At 45.3% G+C, this 20,967-nt stretch overlaps 1 protein-coding gene across 1 annotated transcript in view; it reads left to right on the top strand.

Annotated features, from left to right (window-relative positions):
• Positions 1-20,967, top strand: part of MYO5B (myosin VB) — a 398,883-nt gene that overhangs the window by 283,348 nt on the left and 94,568 nt on the right. The window contains exons 15-18 of the mRNA XM_010586735.3: positions 4,583-4,735; positions 5,590-5,687; positions 9,956-10,042; positions 16,443-16,554. Of these exons, the coding sequence (XP_010585037.2) occupies positions 4,583-4,735; positions 5,590-5,687; positions 9,956-10,042; positions 16,443-16,554 (450 nt within the window). The remainder of the gene's footprint in view (positions 1-4,582; positions 4,736-5,589; positions 5,688-9,955; positions 10,043-16,442; positions 16,555-20,967) is intronic.

The following is a 20,967-nucleotide window of genomic DNA, read 5'->3' on the forward strand; positions in this document are numbered from 1 at the left end:
TCCTTGAAGAGGATGTCACATCTTTTGTACCTAGTTCACTTCAGCCAAAGCTTCCTGCTATGAATTTCAGAAAAAAAAAGCATGTTGTAAATTGGGGAAATTAATCTTGATTGCAAATACCTCAAAAATAACACCCCTGTCTTATACCTGTTTGTGGTTCCACTTCCTTAACATAACTGGTGAAGTGACGAGGGTATTAGAACAAGTTCTGACCTGGGGATCCACAGGCAGGATCTCAGCCCTGGCTTAGGCATTAACTAACAGCCCTGGGTGAGCTGATGCTGGCCACTGGGCCTGGTGCTGGGGAAATAGAGGTTGAAGCAGGATTCTGGTAGGTCCCTTCTCCCTGAGCTCCTGTTTCTTCATCTGCCACATGAAGGTGAGAGTTGATCTTTTTGGCTTTTCCTGCTCTAAACTTGTATGGTTCTAGGTTTCCTTTTCAGCTGAAAGGTATGACTTCCACAGGCATCTGTACTTATACTATTTAGACAGATTTTTCATGTATATGACCCCTAATCAAAGCAATAAAACTAGATCATGTTTGAATGCTTTTATGCTTGGCACTCTTCTCTGGGCTTACCCAGACTGTCTCCTTTAATCCTCACTTCAGCCCTCATCCTGCTTAGGAAGGGAAGGCCAGGAGGCTATAGGCTCAGCGAGCATAGGGCTCAGGGCCCAGCATGGACCTCAGGTGGTACCAGGGGCACCACAGACTGAACCTGCGGGAGATGAGAGATTGAGTGGCCGGAGTGCTCTGGGAAAGGGTCATAGAGGATACAGAGCTGGACCTCGAGAGATGGACTGACTCAGGATAGGCAGAGAGGAGAAATGGGGTCAATGAGTGTTTCAGGTAAGACTACCAGAGTGAGCAAAGCTGTAGAGGCAGGAATAAGGAGCATATATGGATAGCAAGGCAACCAGCTTGGTAACTTTAAAAAGGATTGTCTGAGAGGAGGTGAGTGGAATGAGATTGGGGACACCTTGGAAGCCGCACCAGGGCATTTAGATGTGGTAGGAGATGGGGGTCCACTGTTGGGGTACAGGGTGAACTAGAAGGAGCAGATCCTTGAGTCTAAGCATTTGTCTACTAGCATTTTCACCTTTTTCCTCTGTTGAAACTAGAAGTGGCTCAGGGTTGGTGAATGGGGTCTGGATACTCTCCCCTATCTCCCACCCCCCAGCAAGCGTGTGGTAGAAGCCTTATGATGCTTTAATCTTACTCCAGAATTGACTTTCCTCAGGAGTGATGGCGGTGCTTCCTGCCTGTCAGATGAGTATCTAGGTGGCTGGGACACTTCGTATCACCAGTACCTTGAACAAGGCCTATACATTTAATCTTCTTGTTGCAGACAAGGACATTAACACGGAGAAGCTATCTTATTTATTTCTCATAAAAATTCTCATATAGCAGGTATATTCTTATCACCATTTCACTGATGAAGAAATCAAGACTCAAGGAAGTTAATGTTACAAGATCCAGTATTAAGTGAGGAAAAAATGTAATTTAATCATTGCTAGCTTCTACCAAACCACAAGGAAATAAACTTTTGCCTGTCTTTATAGGTGAAGATTAAGTAAGATTGTCTAGGAAAGCTATTTTTCTTCTCTTTTTTAAATTAAGATACAATTTACATACAGGCATATCTTGTTTTATTGTACGTTGCCTTATCACACTTCACAGATATTTTGTTTTTTACAAATTGAAGGTTTGTGACAACCCTGCATTGAGCAAGTCTATGGGTGCCATTTTTCCAACAGCACTTGCTCCCTTCATGTCCCTATGTCACATTTTGGTAATTCTCAAAACATTTCAAACTTTTTAATTATTATTATATCTGTTATGGTGATCTGTGAACAATGATCTTTGATGTTACTATCATAATTGTTTTGGGGTGCCACAAACCACGCCCATATAATCAATAAATATTGTGTGTGTTCTGACTCCTCTACCAACCAGCCATTCCCATCTCTCTCCCTCTCCTAGGGCCTCCCTATTCCCTGAGAAACCACAATATTGAAATTAGGCCAATTAATAACCCTACAATGGCTTCTAAGTATTCAAGAGAAAGAAAGAGTCACATGTTTCTCACATTAAATCAAAAGCTAGAAATTATTAAGTTTAGTGAGAAAGGCATGTCGAAAGCCAAGGCAGGCCAAAAACTAGGCCTCTTGTGCCAAACAGCCGAGTTGTAAACACAAAGGAAAAATTCTTGAAGGAAATTAAAAGTGCTGCTCCAGTGGACACATGAATAAGAAGAAAGCAAAACAGCCTTATTTTTTATGCCGAGAAAGTTTTAGTGGTCTGAATAGAAGATCAAACCTGACACAACATTTCCTTAAACCGAAGCCTAATCTGGGGTAAGGCCCTAACTCTCTTCAATTCTCTGAAGGCTGAGAGAGGTGAGCAAGCTGCAGAAGAAAAGTCTGAAACTAGCAGAGGTTGGCTCATGAGGTTTGAGGAAAGAAGCCGTCTCTACAACATAAAAGTGCAAGGTGAAACAGCAAGTGCTGATGTAGAAGCTGCAGCAAGTTGTTCAGAAGGTCTAGTTAAGATAATTGATGAAGGTGGCAACACTAAACAGCAGATTTTCAATGTAGACATAACAGCCTTATATTTGGAAAAAGGTGCCATCCAGGACTTTCATTGCTGGAGAGGAGAATTCAGTGCCTGGCTTCAAAGCTTCAAAGGACAGGCTGACTGTCTTGTTAGGGGCTAATGCAGCTGGTGACTTTAAATTGAAGCCAGTGCTCACTTAAAAAAAAAAAAAAAAAAAAAATTACCATTCTGAAAATCCTAGGGCCCTTAAGAATTATGCTAAATCTACTCTGCCTTTGCTCTATAAATGGATCAACAAAGCCCGGATAACAGCACATCTGCTTACAACATGGTTTACTAAATATTTTAAGCCCACTGTTGAGGCCTACTGCTCAGACAAAAAGATTTTCTTTCAAGATATTACTGCTCATTGGCGATGTACCTGGTCACCCAAGAGCTCTGATGGAGATGTACAAGGAGATTAATGTTTTCATGCCTGCTAACACAGCAGCCATTCTGCAGCCCATGTATCAAGGAGTAATTTCGACTTTCAAGTCTTATTATTTCATGAGGCTATAGCTTCTACAGATAGTGATTCCTCTGATGGATCTGGGCAGAGTAAATTGAAAAACCTTCTGGAAAGGATTCGCCATTCTAGGTTCCATTAAGAACATTCATGATCCATGAGAAGGAGGTCAAAATATCAACATTAACAGGAGTTTGGAAGAAGTCGATTCTAACCCTCGTGGTTGACTTTGAGAGGTTCAGGATGTCAGTGGAGGAAGTAATTGCAGATGTGGTGAAAATAGCAAGAAAACTAGAATTAAAAGTAGAGCCTGAATATGTGACCGAATTGCTGCAGTTTCATGGTAAAACTTTAACAGATGAGGAGTTGTTTCTTATGGATGAGCAAAGAAAGTGGTTTCTTGAGATGGAATCTACTCCTGGCAAAGATGCTATGAACATTGTTGAAATGACAACAAAGGATTTAGAATATTACATAAACTTAGTTGATAAAGTCGTGGCAAGCTTTGAAGAGGATTGATTCTAGTTTTGAAAGAAGTTATACTGGGGTAAAATACTATCAAACAGCATCACATACTACAGAAATCTTTCATGAAAGGAAGAGTCAGTTGATGCAGCAAACTGCATTGTTGTCTAATTTTGAGAAATTACTAGAGCCACCTCAACCTTCAACAACACCACTCTGCTCAGTCAGCAGCCATCAACATCAAGGCAAGACCCTCCACCAGCAAAAGGATTACGACTCACTGAAGGCTCAGATGATGGTTAGCATTTTTTAGCAATAAAGTATTTTTTAATTTTTAATTAAGGTATATACATTTTTTTTTTTAGACAATTCTGTTGCACACTTAATAGGCTATAGTATAGTGTAAACATAGTTTTTATATGCAGTGGGAAACCAAAAAATATGTGTGCCTCGCTTTATTGCAGTAGTCTGGAACTAAACCCACAATATCTCCGAGGTATGTCTGTACTATAAAATTTACCCTTTTAAAGTGTACAGTGGCTTTAACGTATTCACATACTATGTAACCGTCACCACTATTTAATTCCAGAATATTTTCATTACCCCAAAAAGAAACCCTGTACCCATTAGCTGTCCCTTCCCTTTTATTCCTCTCCTAGTCCCTGGAGACCACTAACCTTCTTTCTATTTCTGTGGATTTGCTGTTCTGGACATTTTGTATAAATGAAACCACATACTATATGGTCTTTTGTGTCTGCCTTCTTTCCCTTAACATAGTGTTTTCAGGGTTCATTCGTGTCGTAGTACCTATCAGTATTTCATTCCTTTATATTGCTGAATAATATTCAATTATATAACACATTTTATTTATCCGTTCAACAATTACATTGTTTTTTTTTTTCTACTTTTGCCCAGTATAAATAATGCTGCTATGATCATTTGTGTTCAAGTTTTTGTATATGTTTTCAGTTACCTTGGAAAACAATTTTAAAACAGTTTAAGCCACATAAAGTGTAAGAGATCTTGTTTTCATTTTTCTTCCTGTTTGTTTCTAGTTCCCGCTAGTGACTGACTTGTTTAATGATGACAAGGATTCCATTCCTGCCACCACCACATCTGGGAAGGGGTCATCGAAGATCAGTGTTCGCTCCGCCAGACCCCCCATGAAAGCCCCCAACAAAGAGCACAAGAAAACCGTGGGCCACCAGGTCAGCCCCAGGCCTTAGTGGCAGGAAGTGGTGGGACTAGGCCCGTGTGGGTGGACTGGCCTCCCTGTAGCGTGGAGGATGACTGGATGACTGCAGTTTCAGAAGGAGGCCTGAGGTGGCTTCCATATCAGCAGCCCAGGTTATCAACTGAATCTTTGTGTCCTTTGAAGACAGAAACGTCTTTAGCAGGAACTGATAGAAGAGAGAGGAAAGGGGGTGACTGTGCTCCAAACAATAAACTTAATCTCTGTAGTAGGAGCCACATTAAAGGCCCATAGATACCTTCTGGGGGAGGCAGGAGGGTCTAGAAGTCTTCAGGTTGAATAGGAGGATTGTAAACCTGAGAAATGGAAAAATGAAAGAACTTTCCCTGCTATGGGATCATTGGGGACTTAATGTCCATTTTGTCTCCAAAGAGAAGGGAATGCCTGCCAGGCCTCAGGGTGGCTGCATGCCAGGTGTCGAGGTTCCAGAGCCTTGGGACTAGCAATAGGAGGCCTCCAGTTCACAGTGACCATGCCTTTCATATCTTACAGTATCTGACCACCTTCCCTCTCATCTGATCCCCACAGCACAGTGAGTTAGGCATGTCAGGGGGTAATTTCTCCCCATTTGGTTTCAGGAGCCCTAAAGCCAGAATACAGGAGGGGCTTGATTTTGGTTGTATAGCAAGATAGTAATGTCAGAGCTGAAATCTGACCCCAAGTCTCTGAATTTCTTCCCCTGTGCTCCTGAGTTAATAGTAATAATATTAACAACTACCACCACCAGTATATGGGATTTTCTTTGTTTACTACGCATCTGCAAATGTTAAAAATAGATAACTAACCAAGTGCTGGCTTTTGTCTTTCCAGTTCCGCACCTCCCTGCATCTGCTTATGGACACCCTGAATGCCACAACGCCACACTATGTCCGCTGCATCAAGCCAAATGACGAGAAGCTCCCCTTCCAGTAAGTGCCCACCTAGGTGTTAGCCTAGCTCCCATCAGCTGGTGTCGGGCCAGCCAAGTCCAGCCTCCTAATGCTTTCTGGAAGGCTCAGGTGGAATGGGGGCAGGCACAACCTTGCTGGGGTCCACGGCCTTCGGCATGATGACTAGTCAGGCCCACACTCCCAACTGGTTTATGTGCTGAATACACGTCAGCACATACTTACCAAGTCGCACCTATCTGCTGTCCAGGGCATTCAAGAGAAGGAGGAGATACAGCTCCCTGATCCAAGGAGCGCACAGTGGTGTTGAGAAATGTGCACACTTGAAACAAATAGAGAACTACGTGGAAGTGTGTCATTAAACGTCTAATTCAGAGATGGGAGGATCACTGTAGTGGTCAGAGAAGACTTCTTGCACTGAGGAAACTAGACCTCCAATGCCATGTCAAGTGTTAGCACAGTGTCCAGTCATTGTCAAAGTCCCATGGAGTCTCCCTTCTCTGTTCCTTCTATAACCACTTTGTTTCAAACCCACTTCATTTCTTGTCTGGAATACTGGCGTAAGCCTTGAAAATGGTCTCCCACTTACCTGTGCAGCCTCTTCATCGGTCACTCTGGGCCTTCAGGCATGGTGTGACCAGAGCACACTTCACTATTGAACTCTCTGGATGCCCCTCTGGGCTCCTTCCCTTCGTGCGCATCTCTGTCTTAGCACTTGTTGCAGTACCCTGTAGTTGATTTCTTGTCTCACTCTCCTCTTGGGCTCTCAAGTTCTTTTTCATCCTTTTATTCTCAGTCCCTAGTTCAGGCACTAGGTATGATACATAGCATGTGTAGATAACAGGAAATGGTTATTGAACAGTTAAGGGACAGGCCGGTGGCTGGGTGGCTGGGTGGATTTTCAGTCCAATGGGTAGAGCAACTGGATAGGTGAACAGGCACACAGATTGGACTGGACCAGTGGATGAGTGGATGTGAGTGGCCTGGTAGGGGAGATAGGCCTGTTGCATTGGTAGGGAGATAGGTTTTTATCAGCACCCTGAAGTACAGTGAAATATCTAGGAGGTGTGTTTTTAAAATTTTAAAGCACTTTCTGTCTATCTGATTTCCTTTTTGGTGCTAGCATAATTTCTTCTGCACAGCAATTTTCTTTTTTTTGGCAACTCTCTCACGCTGAATATTTGAGCTGCTTTCTGCAGCCCTATGGTTTGATAAAGCATGACTTCATTCATCTGGGCCTGTACTGGAAAAGGTTGGGAAGACAATATTGAATCAGCCTTCTTTGAACCATGCTGATTGTTCGTTCTTTTCCCTTCCTTCAAATTTCTGAGACGTGCTTAGGAATTCCCCCTGTGAGGCATCTGTTTACTGGCCGACTCCAGAAGAAAAGAGGCTGTTAGAGCAGCATGTGTGAAAGACTTTAGATTATGTGTGTGAAGGGCAGAGGCGGTGAACTGGGCCCAGGGGAGAATGAGGGCTCAGTACCATTCTGTCCCCAACCAGCCATGACCTTGAGCAGTTCATTGATCATAACCTGGTACCTGCCATGGGCCTCCCCTTCAGATAAGAGAAGAAACTCGGGACTTTCAAAAGAACTGTCTCATCCTAATATCCCATTTTTCTGGGACCTTCCTTTTCCTTCAGGACTGAAATTATTCCTTTTCTTCCTCCCCATAAAGAGGGAAAATTTACTAAACCAAGTCAAAAAATCCTAAATTCTAATCTAGGGTCTGCTGCCAAATGGTCAGCTAATCACACGGTCATTTTTGCTCTTTGGGTCTCATTTCTTCATCTGTTCGTTGTGATTAAAAATAGTTATCCTGAGAAAGAAGTCAAGGAGATAACGAATGGAATAAGCTGTGAGAAGTATAAAAATGTGTTTGATTAAAATGTAGTATTGTTACTAACGTTATTCTAGAGAGAAATTGCTGTATTCCTCCCTTTATCCCACACACCAGAAAAAGAGGAAGAACCTCGACGTGTGGATTGACACAGTGGCTGCAACAATAGGCCCAAACATAGCAATGGTTGTGAGGATGACACAGGACCAGGCAGCATTTCATTCTGTCGTACATGTGGTCACTATGAGTCATAAGCGACTTGTTGGCACCTAACACCAACAACAACATCCCCTACACCGAGGTTTCTCAATCTTGGCACTGTTGGCGTTTTGGGCTAGATAATCCTTTATGTGGAGCTGCCCTGTGCACTGTAGGATGTTTAGCAGCACCTCTACTCACTAGATGCCAGTAGCCTCCCCCAGGTGTGACAACTAAAAATGTCTTACAAAACCACCAAACCCATGTGGTTGAGTCAGTTCCAACTCATAGCAAACCTATGGGACACAGCAGGTCTGCCCCATAGGGTTTCCAAGGCTGTAATCTTTATGGAACCAGGCTGCCACCTCTTTCTCCCAAGGAGCAGCTGGTGGGTTCTAAACACCAACCTTTCAGTTAGCAGCCAGGCGCTTTAACTACTGCGCCACGAGGGCTCCTTAAAAATGTCTTCAGACATTCCCAAGTGTTCCTCGGTGGGGGAGGACCAGGGGGCAGGTAGTAAAATCACCCCTGGTTGAGAGCCACTATTCTACACTAAATGCTTTGATAGCATCTCATGGATTAATGTCTTTTCCCCTTGCATCTTCCTTTATTCAAGAAACATCTGTCATATCTACTACTCACTAGGCACTGGGCTAGGACAGTGACTGAGACATTCCCCCCACCCTTAAGGAACTGCCAGTCACGAATAACTAATGGTGACATTGTAGAAGTGACAGTCAATCTGTAAAGTGCTGCAACAGGTTGGAGGTGAGAGAGTGATTCAGTGTCCAGGAAGGAGGCAGCACCAGGGAGAGTTGTAAGTTAGGACTGCTTGTCAGAGGAACTGGCCAGGTACCCTGCAGGCCAACCCTCTGGTCTCAGAAGTGGTCAGTCTCATGGATCTTGGGGTCCCGAAGTGGGACTGTGGGGTGCTGCAGAGTCTGAGGCAGTGGGGAAGGAGCCTGAAGCCTGTGCACAAATCTACTGAATGGCATGTGACTGCCAAGGAGAATCCCAGTGCTCACACCATGGAATCCATGCTCTGCATCCAGGCCACTCCCAGCTCCGCTGAACCCTGCACGTTTTGTCAGGAGGGGAACGTGTGAACCTGGTTTCAGCAGTCTGACCCTATATTTCTTTGACAGTTTTTCAATCCAGTGTTAGGTGTTAATTGTCCTCATCAAACTTAATCATGTTCTAAAGGTTAATAGGCTGGAGAGCTAGCTTTCCACTCCTGGACCCCTTATAGTGAACGTAGGGAGGCAGATTCAGAGACACATGTGAAAGTGAGGTTTGTTTACTGGGTTTTCAGCGCAAGGCTTAGCATGTGGGGTATGTGAGTGGTTGAAGACACGACTCAGAAGATAAAATTCTTCTATATGATTCTTAACTGGCCAGCTTTCATAATGGTAGGTAACGAGATTTGTGCCCTTGTCGTGTGCCAGGCACTGTTCTGCTTTTGTGAGTCACTGCATTCAATCTTCGCACTAATCCTAAAAATGGGGATTACTGTTATTACCCCCATTTTATAGATAAGACTACTGAGGCCCAAATAGGTTAAGTTACATTCCCCAACTTACACACATAGTTGGTGAGTGACCATATCATGACTGAAACCCAGGTCTGCCTGGCCCTAAAAACTCATCCTTTTAACCATAACCAAAACCCAAATCAAACCCAGTGCCGTCGAGTCAATTCCGACTCATAGTGACCCTGTAGGACAGAGTAGAACTGCCCCATAGAGTTTCCAAGGAGCGCCTGGTGAATTTGAACTGCTGACTCTTTGGTTAGCAGCCATAGCACTTAACCACTATGCCACCAGGGTTTCCCTTTTAACCATAGAGCTGAGACAATGCTCATAGTGCCAAGTGTATATAGCTTGGAAACTGACTTACTACAGATCCGCACATGGGTGGAGTTAGTCAGTGAAAGCTCCAGAGAGGAGGCAGGAATAAGCCTTGGCGAGTTCAAGTAGGCATTGAAAAAGATGGGTATCCCAGGTAAGAACAAGAAGGTGCACAAAGCCTCAAGCATAGAACCGAAGACGCTAACCTGGCTCACGTGCCTACCAACTAGTGTCTGGTAGTCTCTGCTTTGCCCAGACTTTGAACTCCAGGCACACAATGACCTGTGTAATGCAGTGGCAACGGGTCCTTCGTCTACTGCAGGCCTAGGTGTTCTTTCTTTCTCTCTTGGTCTGTTTGTTGTTTACCAACATGTCCACTCATTGCCTGTCTTGTTGTTTTGCAGCTTTGATCCCAAAAGGGCAGTGCAGCAGCTCAGAGCCTGTGGGGTGTTGGAGACGATTCGTATCAGCGCTGCCGGCTACCCCTCCAGGTAATATGCCCATCAGCTGTGCCCACCTGGAGCCACCAGGGTCCTACCACCTGCTATTGAGAAGCCCATTCTCAAGTGTGGTTCCCTGGGGAACCCTTTTATGTGCTGTCACTGTTAGCCAGAAACGGGTCCTCCAAAAGAGTTCCCAAATACTGAGGCTCCATGCAGGAGGCTGAGGGAAATAGGAATTGCAGTGTGGCCTGTGATGTATGGGAGTCAACAGTAGCACCCACTTGGGCAGCTTTTCAAATTTCAAATTAGTCTGAATGATGAGCTATCTAGAGTTACAAGGGGATTTCTCCTTTTCTCAACTTCCACTCTTTACCTTTTAATACAGGATCAGAATAATTTCTTTGCATTTAAAAAACAGACTATCATGATCTGATCTGCATTGTGGATAAGCCATTGAACCACTGCAGCATTCTTGTAGTATTATGCCCAGCTGTAGAAGGTGAGCGAAGGAGGGGAAGATGCCCAACGAGTTGGACCGACACAGTGGCTGTGACACTGGGCTCAAGCATAGCAACAATTGTGAGGATGGCACAAGAACGGGTGGTGTTTCATTCTGTCATACCTAGGGTTGCTCTGAGTGGGAACTGGCTCGATGTCCCTTAACAGCAATAGCAACATGTCAAGCTGTGGTTCTCCTCTGGACACTTCCCTCAAATACGGGTGGAGGATGATTGATGACTCCGCTAGCTTTCCTGCAATCTTACTGCATGCCAGTGTCATGCAGGCCAAGCATCTTCTGCCATTAATTAGAGCTGACCAGTGTAGGGGCTCAGAGCCTGTGGTACTCCCCAGGGACCCTCTGTCCTAAGAAGTTTCGTATGTGATGGAAGGTGGAGGGAGTCAGCTCTAGGGGGAGGGGATGTAGTACAGGCCTCCCCCCTCCCCACCATCTCTCCACCTGGCACTGTCCCCGCTACATTTGAGGAACCATTTCATATGCGGTGGTTAATTACCCATGAACAATCTAACCATAGACAGTTCCCCAGTGTTAGGTCTGGGAAGGAAGTTGCTGATGGAATTAGGAATTTGCATGTGACCTGGATAGTACAAGAACTGTCAGTAGTCTGCAGCATCCAGGCAGCTTTCCAAAGCCTAGCATGTTCAAGCATTGTTGGGGATAATCTGCTCCAGCCAGGGTTGAAGACTTTTTTTTTTTTTTTTTCCAACCACATTGCCCTGCTTAGAAAAAAGAGAGGAGAGTCCTGGGGCCCTAGCTCATCTTTTTTTATCTTCGGGTCAGAGCATAGATAGCTAACAACTCTGCCATTAATGAGGTGGCCACACTTGTCCTCCGTAGATGAAGACTCTACCTCCCTTTCCCTGTCCATCCTGAGTATCCACCATCGCCCTTTTGATTGCTAGAATGGGTCTCAGGCCCCAGGCGTAGTAGTTCAGTTTTGAGTTCAAACCACTGTAGTCTCACCAATTAGGTTGCCTGTAGTGCCTGCTACAAGCACAGGTTTCCAATCAGACACAACTTCTCTCAGTGTAAGAACTAGAAGAGGGCCTCAGGGATCTGCCCTCCTCCGTGGCAGCCGGGCCCACTCCTGTGAAACAAAGCAGCTATGTCTTGGCTGCCCTGTCTGCAGAGCCCCCAAGAAAGATTTCACCTACCAAAAAGGTTTCTGCGTCTTAAAAAAAGGAGCAGAAAAACATTTTGAAAGCCACGGTTTTTAGTCCAGTGTGTCTCAGTACTGTGCACTGCAACCCATTAGTGGGCCAGGAAATCATTTTAATGAGTTGTGACCAACCTATTGTTTTTTAATGAAATAACCTAGAATGGAAAATATTAAGAGGGCAATTTGTGATAGAAAGGGTATTGTGTTATGGACTGTAACTCAGTTTTATATGTAGGTTTGGGTGCATCAAGAGATAAATGCACTTTTATGAATGAGACCCAGAGAGGGACGTGAGCTGCTCAGGGTCACCAGCTGGTTGGTGGTTGAGTTAGGATCAGAACCAGGAATCCTCTGCCCAGTGCTGTGTTATTGCCAAGCATCTTCCTGCTCCTGTCAGTGAAGCTTTCACTTCCAAACAAAGGCTTATCACGGGAGTAAGGGATGGGGTAGAATCTCTGGGTGGACAGTTAACGCATTTGTCTACTAATAGAAGGTTGGAGGTTTGAGTCCACCCAGACACACCTCGGAAGAAAGTCCTGGTGATCTACTTCCCCAAAATAAGCCATTCAAAGTCCTACGGAGCACACTTCTACTCTGACACATACGGGGTCGCCATGAGTCAGAGCCAACGCAATGGCAACTGGTAAAGAGGGTGGGGTAGGGTCCTGTGAGACTTCCTCAGGAGGAGAGGGACTGGGCATAGCACTGCTCACTGTTTGCTCCATCTTAAAAGGTTCTGGACTACAGAACAGCACTCTGGGCTTCAGCCCAAAGAGCCTGGTGATTGGTGCTTGGGCTTGGGAGTCCCGCCTGGATTCAAGTCTGTGCTTCCACGCTTCTGGCTGTTGACCTCGGACGAGTGCCTCTCACTGAGCCTGGATTTCCTTATTGTTAAGTAGCATGAATGATCGTACTTACTCCACAGCTGTTGTGAGAAATGAGATGATGCATCTAAAGCCCTTAGCACAGTGCTGGGCACTTAAGCATTTAAGAGAATATTTATGGCTCATCCAGGTATGAGCAAGAAGCTGCTTCTCTGTGTGTGTCGTACCTGGTCCCCTCAAAAGAGCATTTTGAAATTCCCGAAAACTCTGAGCAATTTAAAAGTTGTATAAACAAGTCTGTCAATGTAAAGTGAAGCTAAGATGTCCTTTAAGTATTTGGGGTTGCTGTGTGAGAATTTAGGGATCACAGATCCTCACAGCCATACCTGTGCCTGTGCAGTGCAGGTGAGGTCTGGAGGGGAACAGAGAAGCCCCAGGTGTGCCCATCTTTATGTGTACTTACTTAAAATAGATACAAGTGGTAGGCTGGTCAGCCTGGGAGATGTGAACATCCACACAGGTCAGGACAGGGGAGAAGAAAGGAAGGAAACATGTGGCAATGAGATCAGCTCTGAGGGAGATGGAACCAATCTCATTATATAAGAAGCCACTTACTTTTCCAAGAACTTTCTAACTGAATGAATTGGTTAATAGTAGGACCAGTGACCTACAGAGGATGTGAATCTCTCCTTGGAGAACTTCAGGAGAAGGCTAGAAGCAGATGGAACTAACGTGGTTAATTGCAGACCACACTTCAGGCAGAGGTCCTGACACATCTCTGGCCCATGAGTCACCAGCTGGGCTTGTGTGCAGCCTCACTGTGTGAAATCACAGTGACAGGTATGCCACCCACACTCCAACTGGAATATCTGTTTCAGGGGTAGAGAAGAAGAAAGGTAGGAGAGGGTTCTCATTCTGTGGTCTCCCGTGAGCTTTATGTAGGATGAGAAGTTTACCTTGTCCTTCTGTTAATCTGTCTTTTATTCCATATCTCATCTTGTATCAAGACATTTATTCAGCCTGTGCCGGGTGCTGAGAGGGAATTAGAGAGGTGGCCTCAACCTCCAGGAGGAGGAGAAAATTGAGACAAACTTGAAACCTTTCAAGAACAGCATGTAACCAAATGCAAGGTTGTAGTGCACATGTGAGAAGCCTGCAGGTTCAGGGAGAAGGGGAGACTGGAGCTGGGATTTGAGGCATAAGGAGGACTCAGATGGGTGGGAACCAGTGGAAGATATTACCTGCCAGGAGCCAACGTGATGTCCAGGAGCTGTGCAGTGATAACATACTTTTTCTGTCCTGTGAATAGGACAGAGGGCTGCTCTGCCAGTTCAATACTGTTCCTACACTCTCTCCTCTGTCTGAGCACTCAGGGAGCCCAGGTGTGCTTTTCCCTCATCCAGGCGGCCTCTTCCTGGCAGCTAAGAGAATGGGTTCCCTCCAAGTCTTTAGAGCCATATGGTAAATGGCTTCTCCTCCTGCTCTCTCCACCTGGTTGGAGATAGACCTACCAGCAACATCAAGATGCCCCCAAACTCACTGGCCTCTTCTGGGGCTGCTGAAGGATGTCTTTTCTAGCCTTCCTAATTGTTTCAGACTTCTTTCCGGCAGACAATTGTAAGTCATATGTACCTTTAGTTTTTTGTAATTACAAGGGCTATGGGGAGGGGAGGGAGGGAAGACTACTCCTGGTATCCCAGAAATGTCTTTTAATGCTGTGATTTCAATGTGTGGGCTTGGGTCCAGAGCACTGCCATCCATAGCTTCCTAACGTTTGCCTTCTTGGCACTGTGTTTAGAATGGAGTCGGGCGGGGGGGGGGGGGGCGGGTGGCAAGGAGCCAGTCTCCATTTTCCTTCTCATCCCAGGGAGCTGAGGTGAGTGGCCTGGGGTGGGGGCGGGGGGGTACAGGCCCCTCAGAAGCCTGAGGACCTCACTTTAGTAAGATTGTGGAGGGCGAGGAGAGGGTCCCTAAGAAGAACTTTCCCAAGAGCAGTGTGTCCCACCTGCCCACCAGTGGTCCTCACAACACTGGTTTCTTCAAATACAATTTCTCAAGGCCCCCCTTGGAAGGTGAGTGTGCTCCAGGACAAGGGGTGTATCCTAGTTTCCTAGGCTGCCGGAACAAAATACCACAAAACGGGTGGCTTTAAAGAACAGAGATTTGTTTTCTTATAGTTCTGGAGGCTAGGTGCCCAAAATGAGGATCTTGACCATGTCGATTCCTCCTGGGGGCTTTGAGAGGGGAACTGTCCCATGCCTCCTAGTTTCTGGTGGCTGCTTATACATGCATCTGCCTCAGTCGTCACATAGCATCTGCCTTCCTGTGTATATGTGTGTGAGAGAGAGAGAGAGAGAAACTCTGTGTCCCTGTCTGTTCTCCACCCTTTTATAGGACATCACTCAGAAGGGATTAGGATTAGGACCTGCCTTGCTCCGGCAGGCCCTCATTATGCCTTAACTGATATGCCCTCGTTATGCCTTAACTGATAACAAAAGAAAAACCCTGTTTCCAAATGGAAGGTCACATTTGCAGGTAGGACTTCCACATAGCTTTCTGGGGGACACTGTTCAGTCCATAAGAGGATACAATCTATTTGCTCTCTGTTCATACCTTAGAATGAAATAGTTTGTCTGAGTAGCTGGACAGTTAATCAGCAAGGCTGCCACAGGTGTTGGGAACCAGTAGACACACTCTCTAAAGGCAGCTTCTAAATGATTTCCAAATAAACAGAGTGTAGAGCACGTGTACCTGGTGATGGGGTGTGTGCAGCACTGCCCGATGATTTCTGAAGGTATGTGCTGGGGCTTGGTCACCAAAGGAGAGCAAGCTGCAGGTGGACCTCCACTGTGGACGCAAAATGAGGGGATGAGCTGAATTTACTTTCAGAGGGGTTTAGACTGAAAATTCAAAATCTCCTTAGAGGAATACATGCTGTCGAGTCGATTCCGATTCATAGCAATCCTTTAGGACAGAGTAGAGCTGCCCCATACGGCTTCCTAGGCTGTAATCCTTATAGAAGCAGACTGCCAGGTCTTTCTCTTGTAGAGCTGCAGATAGGTTCCAACCGTCAACATTTTGGTTAGCAGACAAGTGCTTAACAATTGCATCATCAGGACTGTTCTCCTTAGAGTTATACTAAATCACGATATATGATTACATGTAAAAGTTGGGAACATCCCTGAAAACTGAGGTAACAAGTGTTGGGGGTGTAAGTGTATGTGTGTTTAACTGAGGTAGACTTAAAAGGAGAGGGGGCAGACCCTGCCTAGAAAACAGTGGATTTACTCATAAAACAGACAACATGTGTTTAGGAAGAGATCTGAAAGGTTCCCTTCCAAAGCATACCAAATAGCACTTGTCTTATAGGTAGTAGAATTATAAGTGCTCTTTATTTTCTCATACAAATTTCCTGAGGTTTTCTCTGTAGTGGGCATGCATTAGACTAATGATCAAGAAAAAAATAATTTACAAAATGTAAACAGTGTTATCTCTGCAGGGTTAGGATATGGCCAGTTTTTATGTCCTAATATGTACTTTTCTGCATTAAAAAAAGTTTACAATGAGCACTCTTAGTATTATAAGAAGAAAACCAGGATTTACAAACAAAGCGGCATACCAGTTAAGTTACTTACTTCTTCAGCAGCAGCCAAGGAGTGGCGCTCAGTTGCTGGCGGCAGAAGCCCTCTGTCATGACTGTCGTCTCAGTCAGCCCTCCAAGAGGGGCCTCTAAAACTGACCTTTCCCCTTGGGCCTCCAGCCATAAATAAATCAACACTTTGAAATTCTCTTGGGGTATTTGGGGGAAGACAAAATACCCCAGGGACTGTTTTTGTTGCTCTGAAGAAGCACTGGCCCTAGAAGGCACTGTCTGAGGTCACCCGTGGCCCTTGTGTGGCTAAGAGGCAGGACATGTCCCCTGACACATCTCTGCCTTCCCTCCAGGTGGGCCTATCATGACTTCTTCAACCGGTACCGGGTGCTTGTCAAAAAGCAAGAGCTTGCCAACACGGACAAAAAGGCCATCTGCAAGTCTGTCCTGGAGAACCTCATCAAGGTGAGCTGGGGACGTCACTGGGCAGTCCTGGGCTCCAGGAAAGGCTTAACCAGAACGCTCTGAGAGCAGGGAGTTAGCAGAGGGGGCTAACAGCCTTTTTATCTTGACCAAATTCTTTCCATCTTTCTTGAAACTGTTTCTGAGGTGTTAATCTATTGCCCATCTCAGTGACTGCAAAAGTACAGCCCCTTCACCCATGTACTGTAGACACCTCCTAGCCTTTTTCACGTGTCAGCACACACAGAAATTATTTGCACAGCCCACAGGGGTTCATGATGAGGCTACACTGCTGGCTACAAGCTTCTGGCCCAGGACCTCTGGCTTCTCCAAAATCCAAGCGTGGCATAGCTCACCACACCTGGTCCACCAATTCAGGGCTCAGGTTAGGAGCCCAGACACAGACCTGGGAGTCAATAGCTGTGCCTCTTACATCTTACTCATTGCATAGCCTCCCACCCTTACCCAGATAATTGTTTTAAATAAGATAACAGATTTCATGTTGTAATTGAAAGGACCTAAAATCACATTTGACAGGTGAAACCAGAGATATATAAAAGCAGAGCTATTGGAGGCCTTTTGCGAGGGGCAAATCTTTAAACATTTCAATAGTTCCGAGAGCATTCAGGGATTATAGCCAAAAGCCCATTGCAGTCGAGTCAGTTGTGACTCATAGCGGCCCAATGGGACAGAATAGAGCTGCCACATAGGGTTTCCAAGGCTGTAATCTTTACAGAAGCAGACTGCCACGTCTGGTGGTTTTGAACCACCAATCTTTTGGTTAGCAGCCAAGTGCTTAACCACTGTGCCACGAGGGCTCCTAGGGATCATAACAGAGTATAATAATTAATGTTCTCAATCCAGACCAAAAAACCAGTTGCCATGGAGTCAATTTCTGACTCATGACAACCCCATGTGTGCAGTGTAGAACTGCTCCATAGGGTTTTCAAGGATGTGACTTTTCAGAAACAGGTTGCCAGGCCAGTCTCCTGAAGCACCTCTGGGTGGATTTGAACCACTAACCTTTCAGTTGGTAGTGGAGCCGTTAACCATTTGTGCCACCCAGAGACTTCTTCAGGGATTATAGCAGAGTATAATAATTAATATTCTTGATAAAGGGACAAATTATATTTAAAAAATTTTTCCTTTTAAGAAAGTAATAAAAAGAATTATATCAAAAAAATAAAATTTCCAAGCATAATTTTACCAGAAAAATCCATTCATCTGGAACAGTTCACCAGCAAATACTCAGGTTTTAAGGTGAGGCTTTATTTTATAAATGTGACATAGTCGTCTTCTGGGCATCATCTTCTTAAGTCTGTAGCTATAGACAGTGAAGGATATTGTGAAAACGGACACATAGCATTTAAAACTACCTTTTTAAAAAGGAGCTCTGATGGAGCAGTGGTTAAAGCACTAGGCTGCTAACCAAAAGGTCAGCAGTTCGAACCCACCAGCCACTCCTTGGGAGAAAGATATGGCAGTCTGCTTCTGTAAAGATTACAGCCTTGGAAGCCTTATGGGGTAGCTCTACTCTGCCCTATAGGGTTACTATGAGTTGGAATTGACTCTGACGGCAGTGGGTTTGGTTTGCTTTTGTGTTTTTGAAAAGGAGAGCCCAGGATTGGCCTCCTCTGCCCCTTTTCTCCTGCAGTAGAGAGCAGAGGGCAGCAGTCTGGTTCAGTGAAGGCTCCCGTTGGTTGGACTCTGGTTAATGAGCTTTTTAGCTGTGCTAACGGATCAGTGTCCACATTTGCACATTTTACTTTCAAGGGTGAGAAAGTCTGTGTTGAAAGTCAGATGATTTCTGTTGGTATGGAGACCAAAGAGGCAGCCTGCTTGCTGACCCCGGGAGCTGACCTCTTAACGTGCAGTCAATGCTTGTGAGGAGCCCACTGTGCCACATGGCTGTCTTCTCCTCTGTCTAGGGTCATAGTTTCATTTTCCTTTCTCTCCCTGGATTTCTCCAATGTTACCAGCAGAACCTCTGCTTCCCAAATGGGAGCATGTGGAAGGGGACTCCAGTCAGACTGGCTGACTTAGCTTCCACCCACACATGCTCCCCTACAGCTAACAGGACCAGGTGCCTTTGCACGGACTGCCCCTTGACCCACTCGGGCTACTGGGCCTTGCCTGGCATAGCTGCCTCTTCTTTCCACCTGTGAGGAGCCTACCTGCTGTTCAATGCCCAGCTCCAGTGCCAGCTCTGCCTTCCCGCTTTCCCTAGTTGAGCACTCGCCTCCAGCACTCTGTGCTACTCTCAGAGCCCATGTCACATGCTGTACTGTGTTCCAAAGGAACATGTCCTTATTGTTCATTCCCAGCTAGATTACAGAGAGCAGTGTCTTTTGCACTGGCTCTTCCCCCTTAGTTAGGAGCCACAGGGCCTGGCACATAGAAGGAATCCACTAAACGTTTGTGGAATGAATGAATGACAAATTATATGAATACATGCTGTTCCCCCTGCCTGAAATGATTTTCCCCACACTTTACCTGCCTGGCCAAGTTCTACTCTTCTTGTATACTGAGCTCTAAGATGATTTCTGGTCTGTGAACGCCTGTTCTGGCCTCCCAGATGGAGTTATTTATTCCATCTTCTATGGTCCAGCAGTACTCACCTTCCGTCTTCCTTATTGCTTTTATCCCTTGTATCGTAATTGAGGGTTTCCTTGTCATCTCACTAGATTGTGAACATCTAATGATAAGGGCTTTATTGTGATTGTGTTCCTAGAACAATTCCCAGGTGTCACAGGAGCTGTATGACATTGTGCGATGACTGCATGGATGATGAGCTACACTAACCTACCCTGACTTGAAACCCACCAATTGTGGCTCTAAAAATGATATGAAGGTGGCATCTGACCTCCTCTAACTTTATTACAGGGAAGGAGAATCAATATCAACAGCCCAAGGCTGATTCCTATGAGGTGGAGGTCAGACATGCCTTCTCTCTCTGCTGTCTTTACCAATTATGACACCGACAGTCCCTCCCACGGCACTCTCTAGTTTTGTGCTGAGTTCAGTAATTCATTGCAGCGGACACACAGAACTCACAGGCAATACTCATGATTATGGAGTTTTTTAGGGAAGTAACACGTTACAGTTCAGGTTCAGGAATGCTCAGGATACAGTTCTTCTTTCAGGAAAGCTTCTTCTCAGCTGTGCTCGCAGGCATGCCTCTCTCTGGCTCCTTGACCTTTGCCCTGCCCGGGCAAGTGTTACAAAGCTCTTTTAGCTCTGCCAGTGAGTGCCCAGAGGCACATCACTCCTCCAGTAAGCCTTGGCCCAAAGACACTCAGCTTTCTCACTCCATGGGCTGGGAAGCCCACTGTACCATCTCCTGTCTGTCTCTCCTGCTACCATTACTCTACCACCACTTCTTGCTGTCTTCAGTGTTACAGCTCCTTACTCTCTCTGTGGCCTGGTTCCAGGAGTTTCTCAGCACAGGAATCCTAGGTTCAAAGGACACGCTCTGCTACTGACTGTTCGTACTTGGTGGTTGTGGGATCCTCTCCTTCCCCTCTCTGGGATGCCTTATTTCAAGCCCAGTGGGATGGCAAAACTGACCAGTGCCCTTGGTGGGCCACAAATTACTGTATTTGCACCATACCACCCAATCACTCACCACACGACTGTCAGTTTGTCGTACTGTGGTGGCTTGCATGTTGCTGTGATGCTGGAACCTATGCCACCAGTATTCAAATACCAGTAGGGTCAGCCTTGGGCAACAGGTTTCTCCTGAGCTTCTAGACTAAGACAGACTAGGAAGAAGGACCTGGCAGTCTACTTTTGAAAAAATTAGCCAGTGAAAATCTTATGAATAGCAGCAGAACACTGTCTGATATAGTGCCAGAAGATGAGCTCCTCACATTGGAAGGCCCTCAAAATACGACTAGGCGAGAGCTGTCTCCTCAAAGTAGAGTCACCCTTAATGATGTGGACAAAGTTAAGCTTTCAAGACCTTAATTTGCTGATGTGGCACAACTCAAAATGAAGAGAGATAGCTGCTAACATCCATTAATGATAATAATAATAATAGGAACATGGAATGTACAAAATATGAATCTAGGAAAATTAGAAACCATCAAAAATGAAATGGAATGCATAAACATCGATAGTCTAGGCATTAGTGAGGTGAAATAGACTGATGTTGGCCATTTTGAATTGGCCAATCATATGGTCCACTATGCCAGGAATGACAACTTGAAGAGGACTGGCATTGCATTCATTGTCAAAAGGAACGTTCAAGATCTATCCTGAAGTACAACACTGTCAGTGATAGGATAATATCCATGCACTTACAAGGAAGACCAGTTAATACGACTATTATTCAAATGTACACACCAACCACTAAGGCCAAAGATGAAGAAACTGAAGATTTTTACCAACTTCTGCAGCCTAAAATTTATCAAACAT

Source organism: Loxodonta africana, chromosome 11 (genome assembly GCF_030014295.1).
Source record: "Loxodonta africana isolate mLoxAfr1 chromosome 11, mLoxAfr1.hap2, whole genome shotgun sequence".
Lineage (NCBI taxonomy): Eukaryota > Metazoa > Chordata > Mammalia > Proboscidea > Elephantidae > Loxodonta > Loxodonta africana.